At 47.1% G+C, this 21,973-nt stretch overlaps 1 protein-coding gene across 1 annotated transcript in view; it reads right to left on the bottom strand.

Moving 5' to 3' along the window:
- CAPN1 (calpain 1) overlaps nucleotides 1-21,973 on the bottom strand; it is a 34,163-nt gene that overhangs the window by 4,590 nt on the left and 7,600 nt on the right. Inside the window, exons 8-14 of the mRNA XM_017893708.1 lie at nucleotides 20,891-20,976; nucleotides 20,447-20,521; nucleotides 20,189-20,349; nucleotides 2,963-3,138; nucleotides 2,088-2,099; nucleotides 1,143-1,354; nucleotides 998-1,037 (exon numbers count right to left, since the gene is read on the bottom strand). Coding sequence (XP_017749197.1) covers nucleotides 998-1,037; nucleotides 1,143-1,354; nucleotides 2,088-2,099; nucleotides 2,963-3,138; nucleotides 20,189-20,349; nucleotides 20,447-20,521; nucleotides 20,891-20,976 — 762 coding nt within the window. The remainder of the gene's footprint in view (nucleotides 1-997; nucleotides 1,038-1,142; nucleotides 1,355-2,087; nucleotides 2,100-2,962; nucleotides 3,139-20,188; nucleotides 20,350-20,446; nucleotides 20,522-20,890; nucleotides 20,977-21,973) is intronic.

Raw genomic sequence — 21,973 nt, 5'->3', positions numbered from 1 at the left:
CCCAGGTTCAAGCCATTCTCCCTGCCTCAGCCTCCTGAGTAGCTGGGATTACAGGTGCCCACCACCATGCCTGGCTAATTTTTGTATTTTTAGTAGAGATGGGGTTTTGCCATGTTGGCCAGACTGGTCTCGAACTCCCGACCTCAGGTGATCTGCCCACTTCAGCCTCCCAAAGTGCTAGGATTACAGGTGTGAGCCACTGCACCCAGTTTGAGTCTCACTTTTCTAATCTGTGAAAAGGGAATCTTGTCCCTGCCCTGCCCTACTCCATACCCAGGACTCGTGACCTAAATGAAGGGGGTGCTGCGCAGCTCAGGGAGTAAAAGGCAAGAGTTTGGGCCGGGTGCCATGGCTCATGCCTGTAATCCCAGCACTCTGGGAGGCCGAGGTGGGTGGATCACCTGAGGTCAGGAGTTCGAGATCTGCCTGGCCAATATGGTGAAACCCTGTCTCTACTAAAAATACAAAAATTAGCCGGGTGTGGTGGCACGTGCCTGTAATCCCAGCTACTCCGTAGGCTGAGGCAGGAGAATCACCAGCGAGCCGAGATCACACCATTGCACTCCAGCCTGGGTGACAGAGTGAGACTGTGTGTCAAAAAAAAAAAAAAAAAAAAAGGCAAGAGTTTGGATCCCTACTGTATGGCCTCAGGCAAGTTCCCTAACCTCTGTGAACCTGAATTTCCCATTCAGAGGAGGTATAGTAACAAGACCCAGACAGAGTTGATGTGGGGAGGAAATGAGGTAACACAGGTGAAGTACTCAGCACAAACCCGCCACCAGGTGAGAGCTCAGGGCCTGTGCCATTAGTATCACAGGTCCTCTGCAAACTGTGAAGTGTTGGGTCGATGAGGGATTAGCATTACTCCTATGGCTCCCGCCAGGAGGGGATCTTCCCTGTTAGCAGGAACTCAGGGGACAGGACACCTGGGTCCCCATCACACACCCAGGGGTGAGGAAGAGAAGAGGACAGGGTCTGGTAGGGTGGGACCACGCACCTCGTCGGGGAGATTGGCCTGGATCTGGTCATCCAGCTCCCTGCAGAGAGTGGGGAGGAAAGGAGCCAGTCAGAGGGGGACAGCAGAGGGCCAAGCGGGGGAGGTTGAGAGAGGGGAGAGTGGCAGGGGCTGGTCCATGACTCACGCGGTCCCAGCACTCTTCTCCGAGAAGAAGCGCAGCACGAAGTCACCCTCCTTGTTGGGTTCGAAGGTGGAGGGCACCACCACGTACTCCCCAGGTGGCAGGCGGAAGCGGGTGCTGACCTCTCGCAGGTTGATGAACTGCTCTGAGCGCGCCCGAGATGCATTGGCCAGGAAGAAATCGCGCTTCAAGTGTAGGGCCGGCTGGCCCACCAGCTGGTGGGAGGGAGGAGGGAGCAGGGCTGCAACTGCCCACTCAGCCCACCTTCAGGGGCCGCCCCCAGACCCAGACTCCAGCCTCCTTGTCCTGGCCAAGGAGCTGGAGAGCTAGGACATGACTCACTCACAGCCTGTGTGACCCTAACAAGACATTTTGCCTCAGTTTCCTCATCTGTAAAATGTAACAACCCTACTTACTGCAGAAGAGAGGAGCACCAGATTGCAGATTAGGCGTGTGTTTCAATAACATGGTCATTATTATCACTGGGAGCTTTCCCCAGGTCAGGCACTGCAGGGTACTCAGCACCTCATTTGCTGTTCTGCTGTTATGCCCATTTTACAGACACAAACACAGGCTCGGAGCTTAAGCAACTGCTCAAGGGTACAGAACTCTCAGCTTGTCTAATGCCCTGTTCCTGACATTGCTGGACTGCCCTAGCTGGCACTTACTTGGTGTAGATGGGAAGGCAGGAAGAGCCTCATGTGTACATGTCAGACAGGAGCTCTGAGGACCAGGGCTCAAATCCAGCTCCCTCACTGACTACCTGTGCTGCCCCTTAGGAGAGCAATGTTTGCTCTGCCCACTGAACAGGTGGGGAGAAGCATTTTTCAAGCAGTGAAACAAGGTGACTTCTTAGCTCTCCAGGCCAGGGTGGGTTTGCCACTGGGCTGCTCCCCTGTGGCACCATCAGAGGTGTGTGACTGCAGGTGGGTCAAGTGCCACACCTACCTCCGGAGGGACCTGCAATAGAGAGACACGGGAAGTCAGAGACGTGTGTCTGTCCCAGGGCGGGGTCACGGTGCGTGCTGGGCAGAGGTCCTGAGTTCTCAGCTGGGACTGATGGGATGAGGAGGCAGAAGGCCCTGGGGACCGAGATCTGGTCCCTGCACCAGAGCAGGGTCCCAGGAGGGAGGGCTCAGGCAGGGTCCTCTTGGTCCTGGGAATGTCTGCCCTAGGACTCCACTCTTGAGTCAGAGGCTCCAGGCCAGCCCTCGGGGTGGCCAACTGCAATGTTCCAAAGCCCAGGGACAGGAAAGGGCCACCGCAGGCTGCTGCCAGGGGATCTGGGTGTGAGCCAAGACTGCCACCAGCGAGGTCCAGAAGTTTCTGTCCCTGTCTTGAGGGCAGTGTGTGAAGCAGGGCAGATATAGGGCAAGAGCAAGGAGTTCTAATCACAGAACGACTGGCACAGCCTCACCTTGGCCAACAGGCCCTCCCTATCCCCTGTCTTTCCCCTGCCAGCTTCTGCTCACAGCCTCCAAGACAGAAAGCTCAGTACTTCCGGGCGTCAGCTGAGCCAGCTCCCTCCTCCAAGAGCAGCAGGCCGCCTTCTAAGCGGGAGGTTAATCCCAGAATCTCCCTTCCCTGAGCCAACCCTCTTCCTCTCTTTCGGCCAGAGGGCCTCAGCAGGTGCCTCCTGGAGGCTGAGATTTCCCAGCCCTCAGGATGGTGGCGGGAGTGGAGAGTGGGGGTGTGGGGTGGAATTTGGGGGGAAGGTTACGGCCCCTGGCGCCCCCTGGCGGAAGCCTGCGTGCGCTGCGGGTAGGGGGGTGCTAGGTCCTCTGCCTGCTCAGTGAGATCCACCGGGGATCCACCCTGCTCACCTCGTAGACTGCAAAGCCAATAGTCTCCATGTCGCGGCCGAAGCGGCGCTCACGGCGGCGGTGCTTCTGCATAAGGGCGAGCACGAAGCTGCAGCCTGACTCGCGGTCCCCGTAGTCGTCTGGGTCATCCGTCTCATCCAGCCGGATCTTGAACTGGGGGTTCACCCAGAAGGTGGCTGCGGGCAGGTGAGGAGGCGGGGATCAGAGGCAGGGCGGGGCAGAGCCAAGTGGCCCCCAAGCCTCCCCAGCAAGCTCCCGTGTGTGCATTCATTCATTCAACAAGTATTACTGAGCGCGGGGAGCAGGCAGGGTGATGGGCAGGCTGGGCCAGGCTCGGTCCATGCCCTCACGGCCTGTATTTGGAAACTAGAGGCTTAAGTGTGAGCAAGTCCGTTAGGTTAGCGAGCAGAGCAATTGCAAAAAAAAAAAAAAAAAAAAAGCAAGCAGAGTAGATCAGAGTAGGGGGCCTATGCGCTGAAACCCAAAGGGGCTGCCCTCGGAAGCCACTGAGAAGCAGCAGCCAGGCGGAGGGCACCCCAGAGCAGAGGTGGGGAAGGGCCCCACGCATCTGCGGACAGCGAGCACCTACAGAGGTTCCAGGGAACACGGAGATCCAGGGCGGCCGCAGAGCTCGCAGGAGCCGGCCAGGGGCTAGGGACGTGTGGACTGAAGCAAAGGGTAAGGACCCTCCCACAGCTTGCAGCAAGGAGGGATGTGACTGCATTAGGACTCTAAAAGGTGGCTAGAGTGCTGTGTGGACAAACACTTAGAAGAGGGCAAGAGAAAAAGCAGGGGTCCGACAGGAGGCCACGGCCAGCCAGCAAGGGAAGGCAGGGGCTTGCATTTCTGGCAGTTGGGTCATTTTGTTGCCTGAAGAACCCTCTTGACTAAAACAACCCAGTGCGGGATAGAACGGTAAACTGCAAAACTTATTTTTAAAGGTACAGCATCCCCTGCTCTCCATTGACAATAATAATAATAAAGATAATAACAACTTGGGTGAGGATGTGGAGGGATCGAAACCTCACAGGATGCTGGCAGGAATGTAAAATGTTGCAGCTGCTCCGAAGAACCCTCTGGCAGTTTCTCAAAAGGTTAAACACAGAGCTTCATATGACCCAGAAATTCCACTCCCAGCTCTATACCCAAGAGAAATGAAAACATGTGTCCATGCAAAGGCTTGTTCATAAGAGCGTGGCAGGGCGCGGTGGCTCATGCCTGCAATCCCAGCACTTTGGGAGAAGCAGGCGGACGGGATCACTTGAGGTCAGGAGTTTTGAGACCAGCCTGGCCAATTGGTGAAATCCCACCTCTACTAAAAATACAAAAATTAGCCTGCCATGGTGGCCCATGCCTGTAGTCCCAGCTACTTGGGAGGCTGAGGCAGGAGAATCGCTTAAACCCGGGAGGCGGAAGTTGCAGTGAGCTGAGATCGTACCGTGGCATACCAGTCTGGGCGACAGAGTGAGACTCAGTCTCAAAAACAAATAAACAACCCATAAAATTAGCTGGGCATGGTGGCGCATGCCTGTAATCCCAGCTACTCAGGAGGCGAGGCAGGGGAATCACTTGAACCCAGAGGCAGAGGTTGCAGTGAGCCAAGATCATGCCACTGCACTCCAGCCTGGGCGGTGAGCAAGATTCCATCGCAAAAAAAAAAAAAGAATGTTAATGGCTGCATTATTTATAACAGCTGAGTGGATGAAACTACCCAATTATCCATCAACTAAAGAGTGAATATACAAAATGTAGAGCCCAACAATGGGATACTATTTGGCAACCAAGAGGTACAACATACATGCTACAACATGGAGGAATCTTGAAAACATTATGCTAAGTGAAAACGGCCAGCCACAAAGGACCATATATTATAAGATCCTGTTCACACGAAATATCCCGAATAGGAAAATCCATAGAGATAAGAAGTAGATTCATGGTTGCCAGGGCTGCCGGGAGGGCTGGGGAATCATGGCTAAGGAGTACCTCATTTGTTTTTGGGATAATGAAATGTTCTAAAATTGACATGGTGATGGTTGCACAACTCTGTGAATATACTTTAAATAGTATATTTAAATTGTATGTTTAATAGTATATTTAAATCGTAATACACGGCCAGGCGTGGTGGCTCATGCCTGTAATCCCTGCACTTTGGGAGTCTGAGGCAGCTGGATCACCTAAGGTCATGAGTTTGAGACCAGCCTGGCCAACGTGGTGAAACCCTGTCTGTACTAAAAACGCAAAAATTAGGTGGCCGTGGTGGCAGGAACCTGTAATCGCAGCTACCTAGAAGGCTGAGGTAGGAGAACTGCTTGAACCTAGGAGATGGAGGTTGCAGTGAGCCAAGATCGCACCACTGCACTCCAGCCTGGGCGACAGAGCGAGACTCCGTCTCAATAAACAAATAAACGAACAAACAAATAAATAAAATAAATCGTAATATACTTCAGTATATTTTAATTGTATATTTAAAAGTATATTTAAATTGTAACTTTAAATAGGTGACTTGTATGGTATGTGAATTAACTATCAATAAAGATGTTTTTAAAAAATAGAAAGTAGGAACCCTGCAAGGTAAATAATGCTAAAGGGCTTCTGTAGACCCCTGAGTCCCGGGGTATAGAAGCAGGTGATAAAGATCTACCTGAGGTAGAGAATCCAATAGGAGGTTCTTGCAATTAAACTGGAACCCCCTATCAGGAATGTCAGCAATTAAGTATGAAAGAAAATTAGGCTGGGGCACAGTGGCTCACGCCTGTAATCCCAACACTGTGGGAGGCTGAGGAGGGTGGATCATTTGAGGTCAGGAGTTTGAGACCAGCCTGGCCAACATGGTAAAACCCAGTCTCTACTGAAAAAATACAGAAATTAGTCAGGCATGGTGGTGGGCACCTGTAGTCCCACTTACTCAGGAGGATGAGCCAGGAGAATCGCTTGAACCCAGGAGGCGGAGGTTCAGTGAGCCAAGATCATGCCACTGCACTCCAGCCAGGGCAACAGACCAAGACTGTGTCTCAAAAAAAAAAAAAAAAAAAAAAAAAAAAAAAAAAAAAAAAAAAAAACAGAGAAAGAAAGAAAATTAAACCTCCCTGGAGGGAAGGAAAAATAACCTCAAGCCAGCCTTCATATGACCTTTCAGTTTTAATTCACACTGCCTGTGAAACCTTAAGAAGATAGTTTAGTTTTAAAAGTGTCCTGCACCAGGCACAGTGGCTGATGGACTGTAATCCCAGTGTTTTGGGAGACCGAGGTGGGAGGACTGCTTGAGCCCAGGAGTTCAAGACCAGCTTGGGCAACATAGGGAGACCCCATCACTACAAAAAGTAAAAAAATGAGCCAGGCATGGTGGCATGGATCTGTAGTCCCAGGTAAATCAGGAGGCTGAGGTGGGAGGATCACTTGAGCCCAGGAGTTCAACACCAGCCTAGGCAACCTAGCAAGACCCCATCTCTACAAAAAATTTAAGAAGTTAGCTGGGTGTGTGGTATGTGTCTCTATCATAGTCCCAGCTACTTGGGAGGATAGTTTGAGCCCAGAAGACTGAGGCTGCAGTGAGCTATGATTGCACCACTGTATTCCAGCCTGGGTGACAGAGTGAGACCCTGTCTCAAAAAAAGAACAAGGTGGCCAGGTGTGGTGGCTCACACCTGTAATCCCAGCACTTTGGGAGGCCAAGGCAGGTGAATCACAAGGTCAGGAGTTCAAGACCAGCCTGGCCAAGATAGTGAAACCCCATCTCTACTAAAAATATAAAAATGTAACTGGGTGTGGTGGCACACGCCTGTAATCCCAGCTCAAGCTCAGGAGGTTGAGGCAGAGAACTGCCTAAATCTGGGGACTGGAGGTTGCAGTGAGCCGAGATCACACCACTGCACTCCAGCCTGGGCAACAGAGTAAGACTCCGTCTCAAAAGAAAAAAAATAAAAAGAAAAAGGCTGGGTGTGGTGACTCATGCCTATAATCCTAGCACTTTGGGAGGCTGAAGCAGGCAGATCGCATGAGTCCTGGAGCTCAAAACCAGCCTGGGTGAGGCGGTAAAACCCCATCTCTACAAATATTAGCTGGGCATGGTGCTGTCTGCCGGTAGTCCCAGCTATTGGGGAGGCTGAGGTGGAAGGATTCCTTGAGCCTGGGATAACGAGGCTGAAGTGAGCTGAGATTGTGCCATTGCACTCCAGCCAGAGCAAGACTGTGTCTCAAAAAATAAATAAATAAAAAAGAACGAAAACGGTGTTCTGGATTGGTGGCATTCCAGGTGACTAGCAGAAACACCCTGGAGCAATTTAACTTTATCTGAGGACTCAAAGAACTCTCTCACAGGTGAACTTCTAGGCCAAGCAAGGCAGAGATCTCACAAGCAAACAAAGCGTGATAACTGAGCAGCAGCCACAGTGGACAAAAACTGCCCACTAAGACTTCAGATATTGACCTTATCAGACACAGAATATAAGACTATGCTTGCTATATTTAAAGAAATAAATGAAAAGTTTGTAAATGTGAGCAAAAATGAACAGATTTGAAAAGATCCATTATATCTTCTAGAAATAAAATTTTTTAAATTGAAATTAAGTTCTTGGAAGAAATAACCAACAGATTTGACACAGCAAAAAAGAAAATTAGTGAACTGAGAAAGGAACTGAAGGAACAACCCAGAATGCAATCCAGAGACACTAAGAAATGGGAAATCTAAAAGCAAGATTAAGAGAAAGAGAGGATTGAGTGAGAAGGTCCAGTTTATATTTGACTAGAATATACAGAGAGTGGGAAGGAGGTGATATTCTCAAAGATCATGACTACAAATTTTCTAAAATTGTTGAAAGACATCAATTCATAGCCAGGAAGTTCAATACACTCAAAGCAGAATGAAAAGGAATCCATACCTCCACGCATTTTGGTGCATCGTATAGTATGAAAGAAAAAAAAAAAATTAAGATTTTTTCCAGAAGGCAAGGTAGACAGACTCCTGGCTCACATAGCGATGATGGAAGCAGAATAAGAAATAATAGTGTCTTTGATAGGCTGAAAATAATGTCAAGCCAAAATTCTATATCCAGAGAACTGTCAAGAATAAGCACACTCTAAAGGCATTTTAGACAAACACTGAGAAAGTTTATAACCCACAGACCCTTGCTTAAAAAAAAAAACAATACAAAAAGGACCAGGTGTGGTACTTCATGCCTGTAATCCCAGCACGTTGAGAGGCCAAGGAAGGAGGATCACTTGCACCCAGGAGTTCAGGACTAACCTGGGGCTGGGCATGGTGGCTCACACCTGTAATCCCAGCACTTTGGGAGGCTGAGGCAGGTGGATCACTTGAGGCCAGGAGTTTGAGACCAGCCTGGTCAACATGGTGAAACCCCATCTCTACTAAAAATACAAAAATTAGCTGCGTGTGGTGGTGCACACCTATAATCCCAGCTACTTGGGAGACTGATGCAGAAGAATCGCTTGACCTTGGGAGGCAGAGGTTGTGGTGAGTCAAGATCGCGCAACTGCACTCCAGCCCGGGCAACAGAGTGAGACTCTGTCAACTCCCCACCGCAAAAAAAAAATATATATATATATATTATCTGGGCATGGTGGCTGTAGTCCTAGCTACTTGAGAGGCTGAGGTGAGAGGCTCACCTGAGACCACGAGATCAAGCCTGCTCAAAAAGAAAACAAAACAAAGGAAATACAAAAGGATATGTTTCAGGTGGATGGAAAATGATCTCAGATGAAAGGTCTGAGAATGCTGAACAAAAATACTGTTATTCTGTGGGTAATCCAAATAACATGGGCTATCTCAAATCATGATGTTTGAGATAGCCCATGTTATCTCAAATGATGATGTTTGAGACAAAAAAAAAAAAAAAAAACTTTAGAATTAAAATATTAGCCCACCATAGCATCATAAACAAAGGAAAGGGGTGATTCAGGCTGAATTTCTAAAGTTTTTGCATTGTTCAAGAGGAGGGTAAAGACATTGATTAGGGCTGGGTGAGGTGGCTCATGCCTGTAACCCTAGCACTTTGGGAGGCTGAGGCAGGTGGATGGCTTGAGCTAGGAGTTTGAGACCAGCCTGGGTAACAAAGCAAAACCCCATCTCTACCAAAAAAGTGCAAAAATTAGCCAGGCATGGTGGTGTGTGCCTGTAGTACCACTCAGCTACTCGGGAAGCTCAGGTGGGAGGATGGCTTGAGCCCAGAAGACAGAGGTTGCAGTGAGCTGAGATCACGCCACCACATTCCAACCTGGGTGACACAGCCAGACCCTGTCTCAGGAAAAAAAAAGAAAGAAACTGATTAACTAACTTCAGTATGTATTAAGCAAACTCTTATGTCTTTCAAACTCACAGAGAAAAAAACTAGTAGAGAGAAAAGCAGGAACTCAATACAAAGGGCAGCATGACAAGAAAGACAGGCAGAAAATAAGTAAAAACATAAGTCAGCTGAAATAAATACAGCATTAATCACTGTGAGTGTAAATGAACTAAACTCTCTAGACAAAGGACAAAATTTTCCTTTTTTTTTTTTTTTTTTTTGAGATAGAGTTTTGCTCTTGTCACCCAAGCTGGAGTGCAATGGCACAATCTTGGCTCACTGCAACCTCCACCTCCTGGGTTCAAGTGATTCTCCTGCCTCAGTCTCCCAAGTACCTGGCATTACAGGCACCCACACCAACCTTGCCTGGCTAATTTTTGTATTTTTGGTAGAGATGGAGTTTCACCATGTTGGCCAGGCTGGTCTTGAACTCCTGACCTCAGGTGGTCCATCTGCCTGGGCCTCCCAAAGTTCTGGGATTACAGGCGTGAGCCGCCACGCCTGGCCATGGACAAAATTTTTCAAACTGGATTACTAAAAAGTCAGCTAGTGCTGTTTACAAGAAAACAAAACATTGGGCTATAGAAAGATTGGACATCAAAGAGTATAAAAGATATATTTTAAAATTCAACAAAAAACCCTCCTGAATTAGCTATAGAAACATTGGCTGAAATAGACTGGAAAGTAAAAATAATTATTAGAGATGAAGGTGGTCACTAGATTTTTAAAAATGTTTAATTCCCTAGGCGCTTATAAGAATTCTAAATGTGATGTACCAAATATCATAGCTCAAAATATATAATGAAAAATAATTGATAGAAATATAGAGAGAAGTTGGCAAAGCCATTAGGATACGATTTTTATCATCTTTCTTTTAGTAATTGATAGATTAAGCAGACAAAATAATAAGTTTGATATAATGGACAATTATAGAACAATCCCCCTAATACTCAGAGAATAGCATACTGGTTGAGAGAACAGACTTCAGGATCCCTCTGCCTGGGTTCAAATCCAAGTTTTGCCACTTCATAGATCAGTGACTTCAGCAAGTGGCTTAAATGTTTCCGTGCTTCAGTTTCTTTATTATCCCTAAGATAGGGATAATAATAGTACCTGCCTCATAGGCTCAGTGTGAGTTAAGCTAATTATAATATTTAAAATACTTAGGAGTGCTTCACATACAGTCACAATTTGTTAGCCAGTCTTTTCAAGAACAAAGGAATCTTTACGAAAATTCATCATACACTGAGCCATAGCACCAGCTTCTGTTCACTTCAAAGCTCTGATCTTTTGTAGGTCACATTTTTTTGCCACAAGAAAATTAAGTTAGAAATTTTTTTTAAGTTTTAAAAAACATTCTTCTAAAATAACTAGTTTATCAGAAAGAGATGATAATGGTAATGAGAAATTACATAGCATGACCATGAAAAATGTACGTATATTAAAAGAGAGAGCTATCAAATCAATAACCTAACCTTCCACCTTAAGAAACTAGAAAAGGCAGTTAAGTAAAAGGAGTAAGTTCTAGTATTTGACAGTAAGGCAGGGAAATTATAGTTAACAATAGTTTATTGTATATTTCAAAAGAGTTAGAAGAATTGTAATGTCTCCAACACAAATAAAAGATCAATGTTTGAGGCGATGGATCCCGATTACCCTGATTTGATCATTACACATTGTATATGTTATCAAAATATCACATGTACCCCAAAAATATGTTCCACTATGATATATCAAATAAAAAATGGATTTATTAAATTTAAAAAAGAAACTAGAAAATGAACATTCACCAGTTCTTGGGATTTAAGAAAAAAGAAAGTGGGCAAATTGAACCCAAAGCAAGCAGAAGAAAAGAACTAATAAAGGCCGGGCGCGGTGGCTCAAGCCTGTAATCCCAGCACTTTGGGAGGCCGAGACGGGCGGATCACAAGGTCAGGAGATCGAGACCATCCTGGCTAACACGGTGAAACCCCGTCTCTACTAAAAAATACAAAAAACTAGCCGGGTGAGGTGGCGGGCGTCTGTAGTCCCAGCTACTCGGGAGGCTGAGGCAGGAGAATGGCGTAAACCCAGGAGGTGGAGCTTGCAGTGAGCTGAGATCCGGCCACTGCACTCCAGCCTGGGTGACAGAGCGAGACTCCGTCTCAAAAAAAAAAAAAGAACTAATAAAGATTAAAGTCCAAATACATGAAATAGAGAATAAACAATAAAGAAAAATCAATAAAACCAATAGTTAGTTCTTTGAAAAACTCAACAAAATTGACAATTCTTTACCTGGCCTAAACCGGAGAAAAGACGGAGGACTCAAATTACTAAAATCAGGAATTAACGAGCAGCATCACTACCAACCTAACAAAAATAAAAAGATTACAAGGAACTACTGTGGACAATTATATGATAATAAATTAGATAATATAGACAAAAAGAACAAATTCCTAGAAAGAAACAAACCACCAAAACCGACCTAGGAAAAACAGAAAATCTAAATAGACCTATAATAATAAAAAGACTGAATCAACAACAACAAAAAACTTCTCACCAAAGAAATGTCCAGGACCAGATGGCTTCGAAATTCCACCAAACATTTAAAGACCAATTAACACCAATCCTGAAATTCTTCTAAATAACTGAAGATGAGGGGATACTTCCTAACTCATCCCAGGAGACCAGCATTACCTTAAAGCCAGATAAAGACACCACAAGAAAAGAAGATTACGAACCAGTATCACTTATGAATATAGATGCAAAAATCCACTCCCCCCCCAAAAAAGCTACAAACCCAACCCAACAGTATATTAAAAGGAATATATACCATGATGAGGTGGGATTTATCCCAGGAATGCAAGGGTAGTTCAACAAAGGAAAATGGATCAATGTAATATACCACATTAATAGAAGGAAGGGGGAAAAAACCTCATTCATCTCAATTGATGCACAAAAAGCACATCAGTTCATGATTTTAAAAATTCAGAAAATTGGCTGGGTGCGGTGGTTCGTACCTGTAATCCCAGTACTTTGGGAGGCTGATGTGGGTGGATCACGAGGTCAGGAGTTTGAGACCAGCCTGACCAACACAACTCGTCTGACAGGTGAAACCCCATCTCTACTAAAAATAGAAAAATTAGCTGGGTGTGGCAGTGTGTGCCTGTAGTCCCAGCTAGGGACTAAGGGAGGCTGGGGCAGGAGAATCACTTGAACCTGGGAGGCAGAGGTTGCAGTGAGCAGAGATCGCGCCACTGCACTTCAGCCTAGGCGATAGAGCAAGACCCGGTCTCAAAAAAAAAAACACAAAAAACTTCAATAATACCATTTCACACCCACTAGGATGGCTATAATCAAAAAGAAGAGCAATAACTAGTGTTAAAGAGGATGTGGAGAAATCGGAACCCTCACACATGCTGGTGGGGTTATAAAATGGTGCTGCTGCTTTGGAAAACAATTGGCAATTCCTCAAAAACTTAAACATGGAATTACCCTATGGCCCAACAATTTCACTCCTAGTTACAGGCCCCAGAGAAGTGAAAACATATGTTCAAACACATGCACATGAATGTTCACCGGAACATTCTTCACACAGCCAAAAACTGGAAATAACACAAATGTCCATCAACTGATGAATGAATCAACAAAGTGTGATAGATCCATATCATGAAAGATTAATCTGCCATAAAAAAGAGATGAAGTACTTCTACACCATAAATGAACCTTGAAAACATTATGCTAAAGCAAAAAAGTCCAGAATAGGTAAATTTATAGAGACAAAAGGTAGATTCATGGTTGCTAGAGAGAAAGGGATAGAAAGTGATGGCCAGTAGTTACAGGATTTTCGGGGGAGGGGGTGAAGAAACGCTCTGGATAACAGTAATGCTTACACAACACTGGTACACTAAAAACCACTACATTTCACACATTAAAAGTGCAAAATTTCTGGTGTGTGAATTATATTCATTCACAATTTTCAAAAACATTATGTATCAAAATTGTGTAACTTAAGGATGTACTTAAAAGAAATTTATCACTTTAGTTGCTTAAATTTTAAAAATCTAAATTAACGAAATAAGCATCTAATTTAAGAAGTCATAAAATAAAGTCAATCAATCAATCCAGGTCAAGCAAGGTGCCTCACGCCTGTAATCCTAGCACTTTGGGAGCCCAGAGTGGGCGGATCACTTGAGGTCAGGAGTTCAAGACCAGCCTGGCCAACATGTTGAAACCCGGTATCTACTAAAAATAAAAAATAAAAAAATTAGCCGGGCTACGGTGGCTCAAGCCTGTAATCCCCGCACTTTGGGAGGCCGAGCACGGGCGGATCACAAGGTCAGGAGATCGAGACCATCCTTGGCTAACACGGTGAACCCCGTCTCTACTAAAAAATACCAAAAAACTAGCCGGCGAGGTGGCGGGTGCCTGTAGTCCCAGCCTACTCCGGGAGGCTGAGGCAGGAGAATGGCGTAAACCCAGGAGGGTGGCAGCTTGCAGTGAGCTGAGATCTGGCCACTGCACTCCAGCCGGGCGATCAGAGCGAACTCTGTCTCAAAAAAAAAAAAAAAAAAAAAAAAAAATTAGTTGGGCATCGGTGGCACATGCCTGCTAATTCTAGTTACTTGGGAGGCTGAGGCAGGAGAATCACTTAAACCCAGGAGATGGAGGTTGCAGTGAGCCCAGATCGCACCACTGCAGCCTAGGTGACAGAGTGAGACTCCGTCTCAAAATAAATAAATAAATAAATAAATAAATAAATAAATAAATAAAAATAAATCCAAAGAAAGTAGAAGGAATGAGATAATAAACAGTAAAGATTAATGATAAAGGAAAAAAACACTACCAGGCACAGTGGCACACACATATAATTCCAGCTACCTGGGAGGCTGAAGTGAGAGGATCACCTGAGCTCAAGAATCTAGCCTGCAGTGACCTAGGATCACAGAGAACTAGGATTGTGCCACTGCACTCCAGCCTGGGCAATAGAGCAAGACCCCATCTCTAAATAAGTAAGTAAAAATAATAAAAGAAAAAGAAATACTATACAAAGTACCAACAAAGTCAAAAGTCATTTCTTTTTTTTTTTTTTGAGACGGAGTTTCCTCTTTTGCCCAGGCCGGAGTGCAGTGGTGCAATCTCGGCTCACTGCAAGCTCTGCCTCCCAGGTTCACACCATTCTCCTGCCTCAGCCTCCCAAGTAGCTGGGACTACAGGCGCCCGCCACCACGCCCGGCTAATTTTTTGTATTTTAGTAGAGACAGGGTTTCACTGTGTTAGCCAGGATGGTCTCGATCTCCTGAGCTCGTGATCCACCCGCCTCGGCCTCCCAAAGTGCTGGGATTACAGGCGTGAGCCACTATGCCTGGCCAAAAGTCATTTCTTTGTAAAGATTAATATTGACAAACTTCTTGAAGAATTACTAAAGACAGAAGAGAGTGCAAATGAGCAATCTCATGCATAAAAGGGGGACATTATTACACACGAGACATAAGAGTATATTAAGGATAACTTTGTGCTAATAACTTTGAAAACAGATGCCAAGAATATTAGAAAATACAACTCAGGGCTGGACACAGTGGTTCACACCTGTAATCTCAGCACTTTGGGAGGCCAAGGCAGGAGGATCACTTGAGCCCAGGAATTCGAGATAAGCCTGGGCAACATAGTGAGACCCCCATCTCTATAAAAATAAAAAATTAAGGCCAGGCATGGTGGCTCACGCCTGTAATCCCAGCATTTTGGGAGGCCGAGACGGGCAGATCACGAGGTCAGAAGATCGAGACCATCCTAGCTAACACAGTGAAACCCCGCCTCTACTAAAATACAAAAAAAATTAGCCGGGCATGGTGGCGGGTGCCTGTAGTCCCAGCTACTCAGGAGGCTGAGGCAGGAGAATGGCGTAAACCCGGGAGGCGGAGCTTGCAGTGAGCCGAGATCACACCACTGCACTCCAGCCCGGGCGACAGAGCAAGACTCTGTCTAAAAAAAAAAAAAAAAAAAAAAATTAGCCAGGCATAGAGGCTCATACCTGTGTAGTCCCAGCTACTTAGAAGGCTGAGGCAGGATTTGAGCTCAGGAGTTTGAGATTGCAGTGAGTAACCTGTCTCTAAAAAAACCCTGTCTCTCTTTAAAAAAAAAAAAAGAAAAGAAAGAAAAAGAAAAAACGAAAAGAAAAGAAAATACAACTCATCAAAATCGGCTCAAGAAACAGAAAATCTGAACAATTCTATAACCTTTAACTTTCAATACTGAATATCATTAATCTTCATACAAAGAAAAAAGCAAGCCTGACAGCTTTACAGACAAGTTCTACCAATCATTCAAACAACGAATCACTCCCATCTTAGGTAAACTCTTCTAGGAAACAGAAGAAGAGAGGATACTTCCCACCTCACTGTACAGGACGAACATAGCACTGATACCAGTATGGTCAGTATGAGAAAGGAAAATAACAGGCAAATGTCACTCATGACCGTGTTGTTTTTATCTCAAGAATGTGAAGTTGATTTAATGTTAGGAAAGCAACAAATGCAATTTACCATTTTATTTTTTTTAAACGGGGTCATGTTGTGTTGCCCAGGATGGAGTGCAGTTGCTGGCGTAAACACGGCTCACTGTAGCCTCCACCTCCCTGGCTCAAATGATTCTCCCTCCTCAGCCTCCTGAGTGGCTGGGACTATAGGCGTGTACCACCATACAAGGCTAATTTTTAGATTTTTTTAGTAGAGATGAGGTCTCACTGTATTGCCCAAGTTATTTGCAAACTCCTGGGACCATTTTAATAAATAAAAGTAAAAAGCATACGATCATTATAATATAGACAATTGAAAGTGTTTAACAATATTAAACTTCATTAGTCTGATAAAAGGTATCCACAAAAAACCTAGATTAGAAAGGTACTTAGCGGTGAAAACTTCCCCTTTAAGAGTGAGGCTTAGTTAATAGGGTTGCTCCTAAAAATAAAAATAAAAAAGGGAGGAACAAGAGCAGGAAACTCTCCAGTTCTAGGCAGCATATTAGACAAGAAAAAGTAACAAAAGTTGTAAGAATTACAGAAGAAGAAACAATTTGCCATTATTTGCAGATGCTATATTCCTAATTAGAAAACCAAAAAGGGCTGGATGCAGTGGCTCATGACTATAATCCCAGCACTTTGGGAGGCCAAGGCAGGCGGATCACCTGAGGTCAGGAGTTCAAGACCACCCTGGCCAACATGGTGAAACACCGTCTCTACTAAAAATACAAAAATTAGCCAGGAGTGGTGCCTGCACGCCTGTAATTCCAGCTACTGGGGAGGCTGAGGCAGGAGAATCACTTGAACCAGGGAAGCAGAGGTTGCAGTGAGCTAAGATCGTGCCAAAAAATACATACAGATGAATCAGTAAAATTAATTACAGTTTTTAAAAATTTGCTGGATATAAAAAATACATCTAAAAGGTCAAATGCATGTTATTGTATCAGCAACAAGTTCACTTGGGAGCTGTAATTTTAAAGAACATACTATTGTCGGGCGTGGTGGTTCATGCCTGCAATCCCAGCACTTTGGGAGGCTGAGGTGGGCAGATCACGAGGTCAGGAGTTCAAGACCAGCCTGGCCAACATGGTGAAACCCCATCTCTACTAAAGATATGAAAAAAATTAGCCAGGCATGGTGTCACATGCCCGTAATCCCAGCTACTCATGAGGCTGAGGCAGGAGCATCACTTGAACCCGGGAAGCGGAGGTTGCAGTGAGCTGAGATCGCCCCATTGCATTCCAGCCTGGGTGACAGGGTGAGACTCTGTCTCAAAAAAAAAAAAAAAAAGAACATACTATTTATACTTTGGGAGGCCGAGACAGGCGGATCACGAGGTCAGGAGATCGAGACCATCCTGGCTAACACGGTGAAACCTCGTCTCTCCTAAAAAAATACAAAAAAACTAGCCGGGCGATGTGGCGGGCGCCTGTAGTCCCAGCTACTCGGAGGCTGAGGCAGGAGAATGGCGTAAACCCGGGAGGCGGAGCTTGCAGTGAGCTGAGATCCGGCCACTGCACTCCAGCCCAGGCTACAGAGCAAGACTCCGTCTCAAAAAAAAAAAGGCAACAAAATTATAGTGTACCTAGCATTAAATCTCAAGAGATGTATAAATTCTTTATGATAAAAAATACAACATTCTATTGAAAGACATTAAAGGCCAAAATAAATGAAGAGATACACCACATCCTTGGATGAGACTTAAAATTATAAAAATGTCAATTCTCCCCAAATTGGTCTATAAGTTTCATGCAATTCCAAATTAAAACCTCAAAATGGTTTTTCATAGGACTTGGTAAACTGATCCTAAAATTCATCTGGAAAAACAAAGGTCAAGAACAGCTAAGACAGATGCAGTGGCTCACGCCTGTAATCCCAGCAATTTGGGAGGCCAAGCCAGGTGGATCATTTGAGGTCAGGAGTTCAAGACCAGCCTGGCAACATGGTGAAACCCCGTCTCTACTAAAAATACAAACGTTAGCTGGGTGTGGTGGCAGGCACCTGTAATCACAGCTACTCAAGGGGCTGAGGCAGAAGAATCATTTGAACCCAGGAAGCAGAGGTTGCAGTGAGCCAAGATCGTGCCACTGCACTCTAGCCTGGGCAACAGAGCAAGAGTCCGTCTCAAAAAAAAAATAAAAAAAAAAACCAGCTAAGAGACTGTGGAAGAAGGAATTTGCCCTGTCCAACAGGAGGACTTACACATCTATAGTAATGGATTCAATGTGTTATTGGCAGAGGCATAGATCCAGGGACAGAATGGTGAGTCCAGAAACACACCAACACATACCTGGGGACTAGGTGAGGGCGCTAGTGCTGCTGGGGAGTGAGGAGATGATGTATTTCTCAATAAATGGTACAGGGAACGGTGGTTATCTATTTCGGGAAAGACTGAAATTGGATCCCTACAAGGGAGAAGAATGCTTCAAAACAGAGGGCAGGGAGCCGTGCTGAGAATGAAGCACAGGAGAACAGCACAGCAGCAGATCTGGCAAGGCCAAAGCTGTAAGTGACCTTTGAAAGGGCAGTTTTAGCAGCATGGTAGGGATGAAGCTGGACTGGGAAGGGTTAAGCAATGAAGCAGAAGTGAGAAAGGAAATAGGGAGTATGGTAATTCCCGAGAAATTGTGCTTTGAAGGAGGGCAGAGAAATGAACAGGGAAGTGGGGTCGAGAGGGCTGCTTTGTGTTAAGACAGAGGATTTTTCATAATGACGCTGGAGAGAGGTGACAGATGAAGGAGCAAATGCTTTCAGAGGTCAGGGAGAATGGGATCCAGAGCAGAGGTGGGGGTCCCCATGAGCAGGGACTGTTCTGCCACTGTCACAGGTGGGGAGGCAGTGAGGACACAGGCACAGGTGCAGAAGGCTGGGGGATTTGGAGGTAGGAACATGAGGTGTCCTGTAGGACAACATCTATCATTTCAACGATGTGTAAGGCCAGGCCCGAAGGTGAGAATAACAATGGGGAGAGGTCGAGGTGAGAGTGGAAACGTTACTAACCAGTAGTGGAATTGCGGGGGATCATGGAAAATGCTTATTTGAGATTTGTGGCTATGAATTTACAAGGGAAAATATGGCATCAGTTATGTGATTTCTCTCCTGCCATACTCAATGGTTCCCAAGCCGGAGGAGAGCTGGGTTCCACTAGAATGGGTTTTGTGCCAGATGATGGGAGACAGGGGCCAGGGAACAGAAAGTGTTTGTAGGAACAAGATTAAAATGATAGCTCTAACCTAGGTAAGGAGAAAAGGCAAGATGGGAAAAGCAAGATGGTATACAAGTGGTGAGTTCAACAGGCTGGCTTGGTCCAAAGGTTGAAGACTAAGGGAGTAGAAAGAGTCAAAGGTGGAGGTCAGAGAGCGGGTGTTTGCAAGTCAAGGCAGCTCTGGTGCCCTCGTGGTGGGGGCTGAGCTAAGGTAGAGGAAAAGCCTGCTGCAGGTGAGAATGACAAGGAACTGAGAGGCCAGGCTGTGGCCCGTGTCAGCCACATGGATCTAGAAGCCCAGGGAAAGATGGCAAGAGAAGACAGAAGGGACCCAGAGCAGTGGCTCACGCCTGTAATCCCAGCACTTTGGGAGGCCAAGGTGGTCGGATCACCTGAGGTCAGGAGTTCAAGACCAGCCTGGCCAAGATGGAGAAACCCACCTCTACTAAAAATACAAAATTTAGCTGGGCGTGGTAGGTGCCTGTAATCCCAGCTACACGGGAGGCTACGGCAGGAGAATTGCTTGAACCCGGGAGATGGAGGTTGTAGTGAGCCGAGGTCACGCCACTGTACTCACAGAGTGAGACTCTGTCTCAAAAAAAAAAAAAAAAAAAAGAGCCGGGCGCGGTGGCTCAGCCTGTAATCCCAGCCACTTGGGGAGGCGAGACGGGCGGATCCGATTGGTCAGGAGATCGAGCCATCCTGGCTAACACGGTGAAACCCCGTCTCTACTAAAAAATTGCAAAAAATAGCCGTGCAATTGTGGCCGGGGCGGCCTGCTAGTCCGCCCTCCGGAGAGCTGAGCGCCAGGAGAATGGGCGTGACCGGAGGCGGAGTTTGCGTGAGCCGAGATCTGGCACTGACTCCAGCCTGCTGACAGAGCGAGACTCCGTTCAAAAAAAAAAAAAAAAAAGAAGGGGAAGGCAGGAGGGAAGGGCCCAGGAAAGGAGTGACAAGCAGGTGGTTGGATGGCCACAAGGTCTTCTCCCCGCGTGAGCACCCTGGGCTCAGGCCCCAGGACAGTGAGTCCAGCTTGCCTCTTTAAAATGTACGAAGACATTTAATATTTTACTCTTCAAAGCAAATTCAAGAGATCAGCCTGTATCTTACAAGTGAGGAAACAGAGGCTCAGTGAGATGACGTGCCTTCTGGAGCCCCTAAGCCAGGAAGCAGCAAGAACCAAAGCCCGCCCATGTGCAGCCTCCGCGTCCGCGGACTCAGGTCACCTGGGTAGTTCCGGCAGCCCCCCGCGGTGCTCCCCCGCCGCCACGTGCCCTCATAGAGTGTGGTGTTCCATTTGCGGATGGTCCGGCTCTTAAGGGCGTCGGGCGTGAGGTTGCAGATCTCCAGGCGGGTGAACTCCCGCATGAAGTCTCGGAATGACATCCTGAGGGAGGAGGTGCACAGGTGAGGCACAGCCCGTCAGGGCACAGAGCTGATGTGTAGGGGTGGAGAGGTGGGGGAGAAGGGGAGGGGGCGCTCACCAGAACTCGCCGTCCTCCATCTTGACCCGGAGCTGCTCCCGTTCATATGGGTCCACGCTGTTCCACTCTGAGGAGCTGTGAGGAGCAGGGCTCTGCCAGGGCTGGTGGCACTGACCTGCCTGGCCTCTGTCCCTGGGGCCTGTCTACCCTGGCCTGTCTTCCCCCAGCCCAACCCAGGTGGCCTCCTCAAGGTCAAGCCCCAAAGTTCCAGTTCTAGGGAGTGGTCTCATCAGGGCCAGTCGGACGCCCTGCACACACCTGACGGCTGGGCACGGCCCGCACGGCCTGAGCTTTGTTAGGGCAGTCCCCCAGACCCAGTTGCGTGAAGATGGGTCCCTCTGCTCAATCCTGAGTCCAGCCTGGCCTGGTAGAGCCCCGAGCAGAAATGTCGGGGAACCTAACAGTTTCCCCAAGGCACCCCAGACAGTACCCACTGCCCCTCACCTGTCACTCCAGGCTCCCGTCCACTCCACCTCACCCCAGGGGTTCCGCATCCGGATCAGGTTCACCATCTGGCCTCGGTAGTTCACCTGTTTCCCAGAGCTCCTGTCAGTGCTAGCTTCCAGCAGGCACTTGTTTTTTTTTTTTTTTTTTTTTGAGACAGTCTTGCTCTGTCACCCAGGCTGGAGTGCAGTGGTGCAATCTCAGCTCACTGCAACCTCCACCTCCTGGGTTCAAGCAATTCAATTCTTCTGCCTCAGCATCCCTAGTAGCTGGAATTACAGGCACCTGCTGCCATGCCCGGCTCATTTTCGTATTTTAGTAGAGACAGAGTTTAACCATGTTGGCCAGGCTGGTCTCGAACTCCTGACCTCAGGTGATCCACCCGCCTCAGTCTCCCAAAGTGCTGGGATTACAGATGTGAGCCACTGCACCTGGCTCATGCATGCACTTTAACACTCCGCCTCCCATACCCTCATCGTCTCCAAGCCCTGCTCAGCACTCAGATGAAGCCTGTCCTCCTGGAATTCATAGCCCAGGCAGGCAGCTGTGCACATGAACTACAGTCAGTCAGGGCAGGGCATGATAGGCATCTCAGATGGGTGTCCCCAGAAGAGAGATAAGATGCTGCAGGAGGGGAAAGGAGGAACCAGCACCTTCCACAGCCCTGGTCAGGTGCCAGAGAGGCAAGGACAGGCCAGGGGCAGGAACCGCCCTGCAGGGAAGGCCCCACCCAGGGCAGTACCTGCTTGGCCCCGGTCACAGAGTAGGCATGGCCCTTCACCAGCTTCTTGAAGGTGATGGCCTCCATGTCTAGAACGCTGGAGATCTGCAGAAAGAGGCACACACTGTGGTCAGTGGCTAGGTCCCCCCACTGTATCAGATGAGCCCCAGCATTCAGGGTCTTGGATATTCCCACTTGTACATACAATAGTTCGAGGAGCAGCAAGCAGGGACCCCGATCCCACCTAGTTCATCACCCCACCTATAGACACCCCACATACAGATGCTGCTCTTTTGCAGAGGGGTAGCCTGGATACCCCACCAAAGCTGCCACTGGGACGGGGAGCCCAGGCACCCTGCCGA

This window comes from Rhinopithecus bieti, unplaced genomic scaffold, assembly GCF_001698545.2.
Source record: "Rhinopithecus bieti isolate Rb0 unplaced genomic scaffold, ASM169854v2 scaffold_1017, whole genome shotgun sequence".
NCBI classification, from domain to species: domain Eukaryota; kingdom Metazoa; phylum Chordata; class Mammalia; order Primates; family Cercopithecidae; genus Rhinopithecus; species Rhinopithecus bieti.
This window is presented reverse-complemented; position numbering and strand designations above follow the sequence as displayed.